The sequence below is a fragment of the Protomyctophum parallelum genome, assembly GCF_964188405.1.
Source record: "Protomyctophum parallelum genome assembly, chromosome: 2".
NCBI lineage: Eukaryota > Metazoa > Chordata > Actinopteri > Myctophiformes > Myctophidae > Protomyctophum > Protomyctophum parallelum.
The window spans coordinates 21,117,863-21,132,713 of NC_139699.1; the positions used below are offsets into that span (position 1 = coordinate 21,117,863).

General features: G+C 48.2%; 2 protein-coding genes across 2 annotated transcripts; one reads left to right on the forward strand and one right to left on the reverse strand.

Annotated features, from left to right (window-relative positions):
* Positions 1-311: 311 nt before the first annotated feature.
* On the reverse strand, positions 312-1,454 carry LOC310854552 (farnesyl pyrophosphate synthase-like; the record flags this gene model as incomplete). The annotated part of the gene is made up of 1 exon (XM_083759231.1): positions 312-1,454. The coding sequence occupies one exon, from the start codon at positions 1,452-1,454 to the stop codon at positions 312-314; it is 1,143 nt and encodes a 380-aa protein (XP_083615357.1).
* Positions 1,455-8,030: 6,576 nt separating this feature from the next.
* Positions 8,031-13,973, forward strand: LOC310854553 (tyrosine-protein phosphatase non-receptor type 23-like; the record flags this gene model as incomplete). Its single annotated transcript, XM_083759232.1, has 4 exons — positions 8,031-10,373; positions 10,555-10,758; positions 11,409-12,863; positions 13,344-13,973. The coding sequence occupies 4 exons, from the start codon at positions 8,031-8,033 to the stop codon at positions 13,971-13,973; spliced, it is 4,632 nt and encodes a 1,543-aa protein (XP_083615358.1).
* Positions 13,974-14,851: the final 878 nt, after the last annotated feature.

Here is a 14,851-nt window from a genome sequence, read left to right on the forward strand (position 1 = left end):
ATCTGAAAATATCTTGTTCCAAGGACCCCCCAGAAACAAAGATTTGAGTTAGAAATGTTCGCTCTGAAAGAATATATATTCAATGATTTTTGGCCACATTTTCACAATTATTCAAAATATACAAGCCACTTCTGCAATACCCTTCGGAACCACAGGCATGCATTAATGACGATAATGAACACCCTCTCATGTAATATTGTTTAAGTAATTAAGTCCAAAAATCTGAACTAACCCTTAGTATGAGTATGCTGTATGCGTTCAGATTGGATCAGTGTAAAATGCACTGTACTGTTATGTCGACAATCTTCAAATCACTTGTTCCTCTTGTAGATTTTCTTGGCAAAGTCGAGGAAGACGTCGTGAGGAAGGTTGTGGGCGTGTTGGGCGATGAGCTTCTGCAGCCGTCGGTAACTCTGCTCCTCGTGTTCGCGGTAGAGAGACGACATCTGCAGCTCGGCGTACAGACGCTTCACCCTCGCCACACTGGCGTCGTCGCGGCGGCCGTAGCACGCCTCCAGCTCCGCTCTCTGCTCCGGGGTCGTCATCGCCCCCTGCAGGGCCGTGGCCACCAGCCAGCTGCATTTGTTATCCTGGATGTCCGTCCCGACCTTCCCGGTGACGGCCGGGTCTCCGTAGCAGTCCAGGTAGTCGTCCTGTATCTGGAAGAACTCGCCCATCTCCAGCAGAATGCGTCTGGCGTCGCTGTGCTTCTCTTCGCTCTCCATTCCCGCCATGTGCATTGCGGCAGCCACCGGCAGGTAGAAGGAGTAGAAGGCCGTCTTGTATTTGGCGATGGCCTTGTACCTCTCCATGGTGAACCTGCTGAGGTCTGTCTGTCCGGGAGGAGCCGCCGTCATCAGGTCCAACGATTGGCCCAGCGCCGTCTTGAAGGAGGTCTCCGTGAATAGCTCCAGGAGGTGGACGTAGTAGCGCTGCTCCCGGCAGTGTCTCCTCAGCAGCCTGTAGATGGCGTGCTCCAGCAGGAACACGTCATTGACGGCGTCCAGACCGACGCCGTCCTTCTGGTGCCAGCAGGGCTGTCCCCGGCGGGTCACGGACCTGTCCATGATGTCGTCGGCCACCAGGAAGAACGCCTGGAGGAGCTCTATGCACCAGCCGACCAGCAACGCTCGCCGCACGGCATCCTGGGTGAGCTGGGCGGGCGGGACGAGCTTCCTCAGCGAGCCGATCACGGACAGGCCTCGGTTCCTCTTGCCCCCGGGGGCGTTGTACACCAACACGTCTCTCAGTCGGGTCAGGGCGTCGGCCAGCGCGGGGTCGGTCATGTCTCTCTCTGTGAGCTCCGTGACCACCTCGTCGAACTGATCCTGGAACAGTTGGGGGTCCGACGGCAGAGCCTTTTCACAGAGAGTCCCGTCAGAGGTGCTGTCCCCCTGCAGCGAGTAGGCACACGAGGAGGAGGCCTTAGTCCCGTTCGAGACGCTGTCGCCCATGAGCCCTGGAGAAGAACGGAACAGCACAGTGTTACCAGAAGTGTCGACGAATCAGCTCTCTGAATCAAAGCGAGGTCGATAAATGACGAGATCTGGCACGTATCGCTGATAAACTGAGGGGGCGCAGTGACCGGTGTGGAGTCATTCGTATCTATAAATCCAAAAATGTGCATATATGGAAATCCCTGATGTCATCATTATGACATATTTGTGAAATATCTCTGCACGCATGTGTGTGTGTGTGTGTGTGTGTGTGTGTGTGTGTGTGTGTGTGTGTGTGTGTGTGTGTGTGTGTGTCCACAACAATCAAATTCCAGAGGGACCTCAGTGTGAAATCCACCATGCTCACCATATCTATACCATTGTTCAAATGAACACGAAAAATGGTTAACCCAAGAAATGACTTATTTCCTATCAATTACATGAAGCCTTGAATTCATAGCGATTGTTTTGTTTTTGTCATAAATCAATAATTTGATGGCCGGCGATGTCTATTTGGTACGGGACTCAAAGAGTCATCTACTGCCTGATCTGGCAGTCTTTAATGTGAACAATCAATCAATTAGCCCTTCGCTAAGTCCCTCCCCAACCCGTCCTTGTAGGCACGTTAGCAGCGAGAAGACAGGACAAGCTGTCCTTCTCCCCCATAGAGATGCATGTTAAATTATGGGATTTCTCCAAATAATCCATCATTTCAGTAGCAAAGGCTTCAAAATGTCTTCTAAATCTAGTCAACTAGGCCTGCAGTAGGCTATGCACTGGGCAAATGTAAATGACATTATTTCAATAAACTACAAATACGAAGAAATGACAGAGGGAGAAATCAACTTTTAGCGACTACTGCGTATTTTGACATCACCTGGGTGGGTCAGTCGTGTAACTTTCTCGACATTAAGCCACGTATATGTTCAACAACACATTTTGACACATGATTGACAGCTATGAGATGGCGAAAGCTTGACCTGCATAGGACAATCGCTTATTGGGGTGGGATTTAGCAAAGGGCTAATTGTTCTCAAAACATGAGCTGATCAATCAAAACGGCTTAAATGTGAATCTGCCCTCATTCATTTATTATAGGCTCTGTGCATTCCTGTGGTTCCCTTTTCGATGAAGGTGCATGAACGTGTCGTAAACTACAGGTATGGACGGAGTTTGGCTGTCGCATAACCTTTTTTAATATTAATTTCAACAGGATCATGCAAACCTATCATTGGATTCCCTCACTGGTTAAGTGAATGTGCCAGTTAAAACAAACTTAGCTTTAAAAGTTTGGGCAAAAATGTTGGTGCATCAGCACAATCTCTCAGCACAATCTCTCATCTCTCAAATGTTGTCAGTTATCATTAATCGTCAAACCTCATCACAGGCATGTTCCACTTTATTCCAGCGTCTCGACAAACTCAGAAAGAATGGCTTTGCGTTATTCTGTTTGGTGGCAACAATGACAGCTCCATCTCTGGAATCTGGAACAACAAGTGTGTGTGCTCTGTGTGTAGTTGATGTGGCCTATAGTGGTATTTTCCAAGTGTGTAGAATCATAATAGCTACTTACAGCTAACCTACTTCTGTCTCCATTTTAACAGAGACGTACGTCGTTAACCCATTTGCTATCAGCGACTATACTCTAACCCACTTACGTCCTGTGTAGCGTAGAAACCATACCAGCTTACCTTGCAGTGGAGAACACGTGGCACAACCCATTTCTGTCGTGCCTATTGATGTATGTTTAGTTCCTGAAGGACACACGCACACACAGAGAGAGAGAGAGAGAGAGAGAGAGAGAGAGACACACACACACACACACACGCTCTTACAAGCTACCAAATATCATAATCATTCTACCCACCATCTTCGCCCTAAATTTGACTTGTTACCATTAGACAGGAGGCTTAGAGTGAAATTAGCAAAAGAACAAGGGTTTAATTCAAAACTTTGTTTGTGCCAACTGCTGTGGACATTTTAAATTAGACATTTTTTAAAATAGTTTCACCACCTAATCCCCACAGCCCATGATCACTGTTGCTGCCTTATGGGAATGCATTTTATATAATATTTTAATGCATTGTGAATTTTATGTAATGTTTTTATTGTTGTAAACTGACTTCCGGTGTGCCACTTTCCATTTTATGTCAAATGTATTGGACAAAAAAGTTTTCTTTATATTTATATTTTATAATGTATTATACAGTATAAGTACAATAAGTGATTGGTAAGGGTTAGATATAAACAACCATATTAATAGTATGATGATGAATAATCATAAGACACCTTAATGGTTATATTAGTTAGCTAATAATATGTTGTAGCAGGGATGTCATTACACCACATCAGTCCGAGACTAAGTGAAAGAGGGGTGCTAGCCCCATCCTATGTCCAGCTTTGAGGGTTTGTGTAAACACAAACATTGTCCTAACACAAACATTGAATGCCATTGACAATGAATGGCCAGCTTTGAGTGTTTGTGTGCACACAAACATTGCGTAAACACAAACATTGAAGACAAAAGTGTAGACGCATGCACTTTTGGTGTGATTTTTAATTGAATGAACAGCTCCACGGTTGTAGTGCATTAAAATAAGCTTGACTGCAATAGGAAAAAGGGTATTCACAATAAACCGGCACAATTAAACACAATCAGAAACATATATTATGACTCCGCAAACCAAGCTATATTGTATTCTTCAACATTATCCAGGTACAGTGTGCCAAGGTTGGCCTTTGGCTGAATGCCAAGAAGAAAACTGAGGCGATCACCGTCCTATGACATCCAAACGGAACATCCACCTCTCACAACAACATTTGGCACTGCTCATGGGTCAACTCAACAGAGCAAGATCTAAAAGTGAGGAAGGCACTTGCATGGAGGGCCCTGAATGGCATGGCCAGTTGGCCAGTGTATGGAACTCCTACCAGACAAATCAAACTCTGCAGAAGGCTCTAGACGGGTGCTACACCAGAATGTTACGTTCAGTGCTCAACATCAGCAAGAGTACACATGTTACCAATGAGAATCTGTATACAGGAATATTCAGGGTGAGCGACAAAATAGCAGCCAGGAGAATGAGACTCATAGGACACTGTCAAATACACCCAGCCAGCAAACTGGTGCTGTGGGAACCAACACATGGGCACCGGTCACAAGGATGTCCCATTACTAAGAAATGTGGATGTACTCAAGAATGATGCAGGAGCGCAAAACACCTACGAGCTGGACGGATGTATGGAGAACAGGGATGACTGGAAGCGACGATGGAAGGCTCGTCTGAGGACGACCTAGAGAGAGATTTAGCATCATGCTGCAATTCTATATCATGATGTTCCAGCTCCTCATCTCTGAATGCCTTCAACCCATTCAGGACAGGAACCCCTTTTGGTGTTTTAAGCATTATGTTATATAGCTATTGAAAAATAGCATATCTACAAGCTCATAGCATGGCACAGAGTGCCACGCTATGAGCTTGTAGATCTGCTACGGGAAAATGTGGCGCAAATCTTTGAATATATATTCTTTCAGTGTAGAGGTTCATGTGGATGTTCGAGAGTTGTACTAATAATGTTGGGGCGAACTCTGTTCTCACCTATAGAATTTAGTTGAATTTTGCAAGATGTTTCTTTTCTTGATCCCACCCATAACATTCTGTCCAGCATTGACTTCTCTTCGCTGTCTCGAGGGGAGTGGAAGCACACTATAACCCCCCAAACTCACCAAGATGTGACCGAATTTCAAATGTTGCCGAATTATCGATAGAATTGGCATTTTGCATTAGCTATCCTACGTACGCACGCACGCACGCACGCGCGCGCACACACACACACACACACACACACACACACACACACACACACACACACACACACACACACACACACACACACACACACATTCCCCATGAGAAATGTGGAGGTATAGGCTATGAACAAATGGACGTTAAAACGTGAAATATTCCAATGCTCTTCCTCATTAAACACTAAACAGACTAGATGGTACATAATAAATACAAAGTCAAGTTGATTTTCTTAGGTCTGCACTTGTTTCTACAGAACAATGAAGAATGGCAGTGAGTGCCAAGAAAAAATGGAAACACCAAACAATTCAGTCTGGCAGTTCAGGCCACAACAATATGTAGGACTCGAGATTAATAATGTCAAATAAAAGAGAAGCAATGAGAAAGTCAAGGACATCATTGTCCTTGTATTGTGTACATGGTGGGGTAGGAAACTGATGAAACTGATGAAAACACAAGAGACGAGAAGCAAAGCTTACGGTACAATCTATCTGTTAATAGTAATTAAGCATGGAGATGATTAAGATACATTATTCCTTTCTGTTTCCTTTCAAATAGTTAGATTTGTCATTCCACCCTCCCACCCAAAAAACAATAGACTCTGCTCTGCAATACTGTTTGTGTGAGTTATAATTTCAGTCAGTTTTCTAAGCACACAATACAGTATGTTGTCATTGAGTTATAGTTTTCCTGTAAAGCCTAGTTAGTGCGTGCGTGCGTGTGTGCGTGCGTGCATGCGTCGGTGTGCGCGAGTGGGCGTTATTGTTATTGCTGCCGTTATTGTGCCGATGAATGATCGTGTTCAGGTTGCGGTGGAGTAACTATAATGTTGTTTCAGATGTTTATTATTAAACATTGGAAACTATAGTGGTTGCCCAAAGGGCAACCACTATAGTTATTGTCACACTTTATTATTATTCTTCCGGAGTAACCTTATTATTCTTCCGGAGTAACGCCCGTCCACCGCACAGACCACGCATAAGAACATTTTGAACAGTGCCGTTTGCCAGACTGTGGATGGCTGTGGATATAGTGCTCACGTCCACCTCTTACTAAGATGGAAAGCCCACAGTGACACCACTGTGTTTTTTTTTTAAATCATGCACGTATATGAAGGGGACATTCACCGCGGGAGACAAAAGAGTCTATTGTGATTGATGCTTTTCTACTAAAACACATTTAGGCAAACTGGCAGCAGAGTCTTAGTCATTAGTCTCTATTCCTGCCTCCGACTACAGAGATCCACTTGATATTCAGAGTTGGAAGAGAGGCTCAGAGTAATGGATGCATGCATTAGAAGATATATTTGATGACAGCATGGCTAGGGGGTGCTGGGCCCCGTAGGATAGACCTAGGGGTCTATCTAAATATATAAAGCTGCGTAAATTGAGATTGAGTGTTGAGCAGGGCCCAAACAATGGTTAACGTTGTTGCTATCCCCAAGGCCGCAATGGCCACAGGCGAGGTATGTCTTCGCTCCTAGGAGTGAGTAAGTCAGTCAGTCAGTCAGTCAGTCAGTCAGTCAGTCAGTCAGTCTGTCTGTCTGTCTGTCTGTCTGTGAGCAGCTAATCTCAGGCACAGCTGGACCGATGGGTGTGAAAACCGAGGAAGAAGATCCACCACAATTATTTTCAAAGTGGCCTGTTATAGTGCATCCATTAGACCGATTTTTGCAATATACATTTTATGCTACTATTCTTACAGGTTATTTGTCCAACCCACATCGCTACACGCTTTATTTCTGTAGTCATATGATCATGTATCTGAGGCTCTAACCTCTCTCTCTCTCTCTCTCTCTCACAGCTTTGAGAGATGGGGAGAGACAGACATCTCCTCTCATGTCCTCCCCTCCCCTCCTCCCCTCGCCTATACACTCATTCCACTCCCCGCGAGCCCTGTAACCATCCCACTCTCCTTTCCTCTCCTCTCCTCTCCTCTCCTCTCCTCTCCTCTCCTCTCCTCTCCTCTCCTCTTAAAGAATGATCCAACAATGGTTCCAGAGACGGAAGACATTATAAAGATGGGCAGAGAGCTCCAGTTATAGGGTATTTCCAAGCACGGAGCCGTTGTACCTCACAGCAGATCCACTCAGAGCCATGGTATTCTGTTCTTTCCATCGCATATTCCTGTTTATTTTATGGATTTTTTGGAGTGAGAGAGATAATTTAGCTGAGCAAGGACTTAAGGCACGGTGTTTCTTAAAGATGAGGTTTCAGTGAACATATTATACTCTGTGTCTCGAAGGGCTTTAAGAACAAAACTCACCGGGAGGGTTTTCATTGTACTGCATATTATACAAAATAGGATAAAAGCATGCACGAACGCACAAACGCTGTCAACGCACGCACACACACAGGAACTAAAAGGAACTAAAACTGTAATAATAACAGGCTAAAATGTCAAATTTATTTTCTATTCATTAAAGATCTGGAGAGAGAGAGATGTGGAGATCCCTGTTACTGAATAAACACTCTATATTGCTAATTAATTACAGAAAATATTATCTCTCTACTTTTTCATTTATTATTAGCCTATTATTATTATTATTTATTTTTTGCGAAAACATCCCTTACCTTTAACTTATATACGTTATAATGGAAGTGTATGGTAATCAGATCAGGCTGAATACCAAATATGGAGTCACAATTTATAGATATGTCATAAATGACTGTCGATGTATAAATTGGAACACACACAAAATAGTTTGAAGATTCTTTGAGAGAAGCAACCAAGCCTATGCGGATGCCGGTCCGTTATCAATATTGACACACCGTGTAAATCAGCCGAAATGGAGGCGGTTTCCCGCATGCCGATGTTCCATTTTAACCTGAAAGAGGCCGGGGAGTTCCAGTTTAGCCAATCTGTCCATCAGTTTATCCTAAAGAACTACGGTGAGAATCCAGACAATTATACTGAGCAGCTGAATGAGCTGAAAGCACTACGACAGAGTGCGGTGAATGTGACCAGGGATTCTAAGGGATGCAACACACTGAGGAAGTACTTTGGTCAACTGCATTTCCTCCAAAGCCGCGTGCCTCTGGAACCGGGCCAGGAGGCTGCTGTGCCGGTTTCATGGAAAGAGACCTCTGGAAAGACTGTCACCCATGATGACGTCCGCTATGAGCAAGCCTGTGTGCTGTACAACATAGGTGCCCTGCATTCCATGTTGGGAGCTATGGATAGTAGGGTGTCTGAGGAGGGGATGCAAGTTTCATGCACACACTTCCAATGCTCAGCTGGGGCTTTCACTTACCTAAGCGACCACTTTAGCCACAACTTCAGCGTGGACATGAGTGTCCATATCCTCAAGCTAAACATCAGTCTCATGCTGGGCCAGGCTCAGGAGTGTCTCCTGGAGAAGTCCATGTTGGGCAACACAAATAGCCTCCTGGTGGCACGCATCAGTGCACAGGTTATGGATTTCTATAAGGAAGCCTGCAGGATCCTGGAAAACTCGGAGACTGCCTCCATGCTGGGCAAAAGCCAGAACGTCTGGAGGAAATTGCTCCACGTGAAGGTATATTACTTTGCTGCTATTGCACATCTCCACATGGGGAAACAAGCTGAGGAACAGCAGAACCATGGAGAGCGGTTGTCCTACCTGAAAAGCTCTTTAAGCAAACTACATGACGCCATCAAGCTGGCTAAGGGTCAGCCAGACATTGTTAATGAGGCCTTGAGAGTTTCCATGGATGATATTGAGGGCAAGTTCAACTCTGCTAAGAAAGACAACGAATTCATCTATCATGAGACAGTTCCTTCTTTGGAGACACTGGGGTCAGTCAAACGTGCCTGCCTGGTGAAGGCCCTGCCAGTCAACCCTACTGATCCCAGTGTCACAGGACCCGACCTGTTCGATAAGCTAGTGCCGATGGTAGTCCACGAGGCTTCGTCTCTTTACAGCGAGGAGAAGGCGAAGCTGCTACGTGACATCATAGCCAAGATAGAAAGCAATAATGACAGCTTAGAGCAATTTATGGACTCACTGGGGCTCGAGCCAGCATCAGAGGACAACCTGGACATGTACAACCAAATACCTACCGTTTTGATGGAAAAGTGCGCTGCTCTCAGTGTCAGGCCAGACATCAGCAAGAGCCTGGTCCAGTCCATGAAAGACCTCTCGAGTCTCTCCGTCAACGTGGAGGCCGTCCTGAAGGAGATCCAGGATGTGCTGGCGGAAGGTGAGGCTAATAGGCAAGCAGAATTGCACCCGCCAGCCAAGGCTCAAGCTCTGGCTGAGATCCACAGGGACCTGGATAAGTTCACGGAGGTTCACAACAAGGCCAGCCTCACCAATACAGAGCTCCACCGTGCCACAAACCTACACATCAGCAACCTGCGTCTGCTGCGAGGACCACTGGATGGCCTGAGAGATTCCCTCCCCAAGCCACAGCTCACCGAAGCGGATGTAGCAGTGATCCAAGGCATGAAGCGGATCCTTGGGAAGGTGCAGGAGATGCGAGATCAGAGGGGTTCACTGGAGAAACAGCTCCGTGAACTAATCCAGCAGGATGACATTACTTCTACACTGGTCACGACGGAACGAGCAGACATGAAGCATGTGTTTGAGGAGCAGCTAAAAAAGCATGACCAAGTGAAGCTGTACATCGACCAAAATCTGGCAGCCCAGGTGAACATCCTGAAGGCCCTAACTGAGACAAATGTCCAATTTGCATCAGTCCGCAAAGGCCTTTGTCAGACAAAGCAGCAGTGGAACACCACCATCCAAACACTGGTGGCCTCTTATGAATCCTACGATGACCTGATAAAAATATCGCAGGAAGGTAAGGAGTTCTATGAAGACCTAGAGGCCAAGGCAGTGTGCCTGTTGCAGAAGGTCAAAACACCCTGTACAGCCAGAACAGAGAAACGGAAAGCCAGCCTGGACACGGATGCGCCGAAAAAGCCTTCACCACGGCCCATCAGGCCTAAGCCCTCACTGCAGCCCAAAGTTTTCGTTTTCAGCCAGGACGACCCAGAGTTGGCAAAGCTCAACACAACCATCCAGACACTGGAGGAAGGACACCTTCCAGAGGAGCTTCACAGCCTCCCCCCTGAACCCCCCTCCCTTCCAACCACTGGTGCTCGTATAGCCAACCCACAGACCTTCCTATCCCCAGGTGTCGGCCACGTCTACACATCTGAACACATCACACAACCCTGGCCTAGTGCACCAGGGAATAGTGTCCATGGTCATTGTTTTCCTTCAGTGGCCTCTGCTCTTGTCCGACCCTCCACCACTGCAGTTGATCCCATCCAGACTTTTAATTCCAATTACACTCAATCTTCTCTCCTCCCTGTGCCACCTACAGCCTCCTCCGGCTACACTGTACCACCACCATCAAGGCCAGTATACCCCCCATTCATGCAGCAGGATGAGGTGTTCATACAGTACCCCCAAGGCGCAGAACGACAGCCTCCCCAGGGATACCAAGCTGCCCCCTCTGTTCCTCAAACCCCTGTCCAGGCCCAACAGGGCTCCACACTTCATCGCATGCCTCTACAACAAAGACCAGGTATGCTTCCCCAGTATCAGCAAGCATTCCCAAGCATTCAACCTCAGCCATATCCTCAACATGGTTACCAGCTACAGTCTCAAATACTCAGAGGCTATCAGTCACAACACCTCCCCCTGCAACATCCCCACATGTTGATGATGCCAGACTCCATGCCAAGGCCACATCAGGGCAAGGTGCTATCACACATTGTCATCCCTCAGGTACCTCCCACTTCACAGGTCATGCCACCTGTATCTCAACCTTACATGCACTCTGCAAGCCAGAAGTTACCACACATGGTTCAAATGATTCCAGGAGAGCAAATGGCATCCGGTCACAGACAGCCAGTGCCACCCACAGGTCAGGTTTTCCCCCCACTCTCACAGAATTCTTACATAACACATAATAAGCCATTGCTGCCTAGATGGGGGAAAAGCCTTCCACAAAATACTCGTATTGGCCCTAGCAGTCAGGGGCACCTGCCATGGAGTTCCATGCTCCTGCCATCCAACTCACTGTCATCACATCACCCCCAACCTGGTCAATTGACCAGGTCTGTAGTCATACAACCCATGCCCCAACAGCCCATGCAAATGTTCAGTCAACCCCAGCTTCTACAGCCAGCAGCAATGAACTACCCACTGGGGCGTCTTCTGATTCCTCAGCAGACACTAGCTCCTCGGGTTGTGGCCCAGCTGCATCATCAGGCTCCCCTACCCATGACATATTCACAGCAACCCCAAGCCTCCACTATGAACCCTGCTGCTGCACCATGGACTAGCGGTCCACCGGGTGCCCTGCAGCAACCTACCACCATGGGCACCCATGGTCCACAGGTCTCTCCTACACAACACATCATCCGGTGCTCTCCTGGAGATCCCCCAGTGACCCAACTGCCCAACACCACACCACCCTCACCCTCTCCGTTTCCTTCCCTCACCTCTCTGGGACTGACCTCTCGGCAGAGATCATGTCCAGCTCCCACCCCAGGAGGTGCAGCTTCACTTCCATTGACTTCTGCTTTTGCTTTCTCTCCTTCCGTCTCCCAATTCCCGCACCACAACTCCAGTAGATATGACATCTTCTCTAGTCCTGAAAGCCAACCCAGAGGTGCCAAGCCCTCCACTAATGTCCTGCAACCCATCAAAGCCGACCCTCAGGATGGGGAGCAGCGCAAGAAGAGCGCTAAAGGCATCTTAATATCAATCCAGAGTGACCCCTACGAAGGCCCAAAGAGCGTTGCCCACCTCCATGATGAACTAGAATGTTACAGGGCCCAGGTTGAATCCCTTGAACACCCCTCGGAAAATGAGAGAGGTCTGTCCGTGCTGGACGCCCGTTGGAAAGAGCTCCATGACCAGCAGGAGAAAGATGCCCAGCAGCTGTCCATCGCAATCGCCCGCTGTTACACTACGAAGAACCGTCACCAAGACATCATGCCCTATGACTTCAACCGCGTGGTGCTGCGCTCGGGCAAAGACGACTACATCAACGCCAGCTATGTGGAGGAGCTGTCGCCGTACTGTCCGCGGCTCATCACATCACAGGCTCCTCTTGCTAACACGGCAGCAGACTTCTGGCTGATGGTATACGAACAGAAGGTGTCACTGGTGGTCATGCTGGTGTCAGAACAGGAACTGGACAACGGAAAAGTTCCGCACTACTTTCCGACAGAGTGCGGTCAGCAGCTCTCTCAGGGACCGATCACACTCACGCTGACAACACAGAAGACTGCACCCGCCCACGTGGAGCGCATGTTCAGCCTCCAGTGTGATGACCAGAGCCTGAGACGCACCGTCGTCCACCTCCAGTTCACCTCTTGGCCTGAACTGGGTCTACCCGACAGTTCAGGTAACCTGCTACGTTTCATTCAGAAGGTTCATGGACACTACCTCCCCCAGACGCCCTCACACATGCCCATAGTGGTGCACTGCAGCTCGGGTGTGGGACGCACTGGGGCCTTCTGCCTACTCTATGCAGCCTTGCAGGAGCTGGAGGCTGGGCATGGAATGCCAGACCTGTCTTTTCTGGTGACAAAAATGAGACGGCAAAGGAAGAACATGCTGCAAGAAAAGCTCCACCTAAAGTTCTGCTATGAGGCCGTTCTGAAGCACGCAGAGCACGTCCTCCAGCGGCACGGTGTCACTAACGTCCCCTGTGGAGCAGAGCAGGTCCTCCAGCGGCACGGTGTCACTAACGTCCCCTGTGGAGCAGAGCACGTCCTCCAGAGGCACGGTGTCACCAACGTCCCCTGTGGAGCAGAGCAGGTCCTCCAGCGGCACGGTGTCACTAACGTCCCCTGTGGAGCAGAGCACGTCCTCCAGAGGCACGGTGTCACCAACGTCCCCTGTGGAGCAGAGCAGGTCCTCCAGCGGCACGGTGTCACTAACGTCCCCTGTGGAGCAGAGCAGGTCCTCCAGCGGCACGGTGTCACTAACGTCCCCTGTGGAGCAGAGCAGGTCCTCCAGAGGCACGGTGTCACTAACGTCCCCTGTGGAGCAGAGCAGGTCCTCCAGCGGCACGGTGTCACTAACGTCCCCTGTGGAGCAGAGCAGGTCCTCCAGCGGCACGGTGTCACTAACGTCCCCTGTGGAGCAGAGCAGGTCCTCCAGCGGCACGGTGTTACTAACGTCCCCTGCGGCAAGACCACCAACTCTGTAGCCACGCAGCCTTACTCCAGTCGGGAGTCACAGCAGGACATTGTCCTCGCAGGAGACATGCCTATCAGCAGCATCCTAGCCACCGGTGATACACTTGGCATCCGGCCCCCTGTTGCTACAGATCTTTCCATAGATGCTGGTGCCCCTTGTGCCCTGGAAGAACAGGTCTCCACCATGCTACCTGGCCTGTCTCTGGTAGGGGGCGTCCAGCCGTCCCAGCTCCCCTCCTCCCCAACCAGTTCCCCAATGAAAGTAAATTCCCCACTACCCATTGACATGAATAATGCCTCCCCACCATCTTCTCCTACGGCCAGCCAGCAAGCGATCCCAAAGGCATTGCCCAACTTCAAGTCACCTCCTCTCTCTTCTGCCCCGGATCCTTCATCCCTGGAGCTGCTGGCCTCCATGACACCTGCAGCCTTCTCCATGGAGGAAAGGGGCAGGGAAAGACGGGTTAGTAAGAAGAGTTTCCTGCAACCGGCTGAAAGCCAAGGTCTACAGTGCCAGGATACAGGAGACGATCCACTGAGCAGTGGCATCCTGAACCCACTCTGGGGTCTCAACAAGAGCTGAGACACACCTATTGTTGGATTTCTGCCCTTATTGCCCAGCATCACTCTAGCCCTTAGCTATCAGCACTAGTAGGCCATTAGGCATGAGATGATGCAAAGTAAGGATCTTAAACAAGACATTTGCACACCTCCAAAGTTGCGCAAGAGAAGACTAAAGTTCCGATCAATGTACACAACGTCTGCATATTGTCTTCAAATGCATTAATAGAATTTGAATGGGTTTCCCATTATTCATTTTTTATTTAAATTACATTTCTTTATTATTATTTTTGCATTTGAAGACAGTGTGTGGGAGTTTGAATTACTATAGTAAGTAATTTGAAAAGTGTATATTCCGTTTGTGTCCGAGCATAGGCAGAGACACGCCCCGCCTGGCCCGCCTGCCTCTGATTGGCCACCAAAAGAAACACACTGATTGGCTCATTTCAAGGAACCCTCTTATTGGCTAGGTATGCTGCTCAGTAGGTCAGAGTAGCATAGCCGTCGCCGAGAGGAGCGTAATAATAATAATATTAATAAATGCCAACATTTGTCCCGAGAGAAGGTAAGCCTTGTAACGCGTGCAACTGTACACTACACTTTTTTGTTGTTTTGTTGTCACAGAACGAAAAGTGTGCTCATGTCATATGATTGTTTACGTCCTATGTGTGCATGTTTTTTTGTTGTTTTGTTGTTGTCACAGAACGAAAAGTGTGCACATGTCATGATATGATTTTATCCTTACGTCTACGTCCTGTGTGTGCATGTGTGTTTATGTAATGTGTGTAGCCGTAGCGTGTGTGTTGCTGCTTTGCTGCTGATGTTGTGATTGACTGATGTTTTTCTTGTCTGCTCTGCTGAGATGCAGACGAAGAAACAAAGGCAAATGTTAACCTTTCA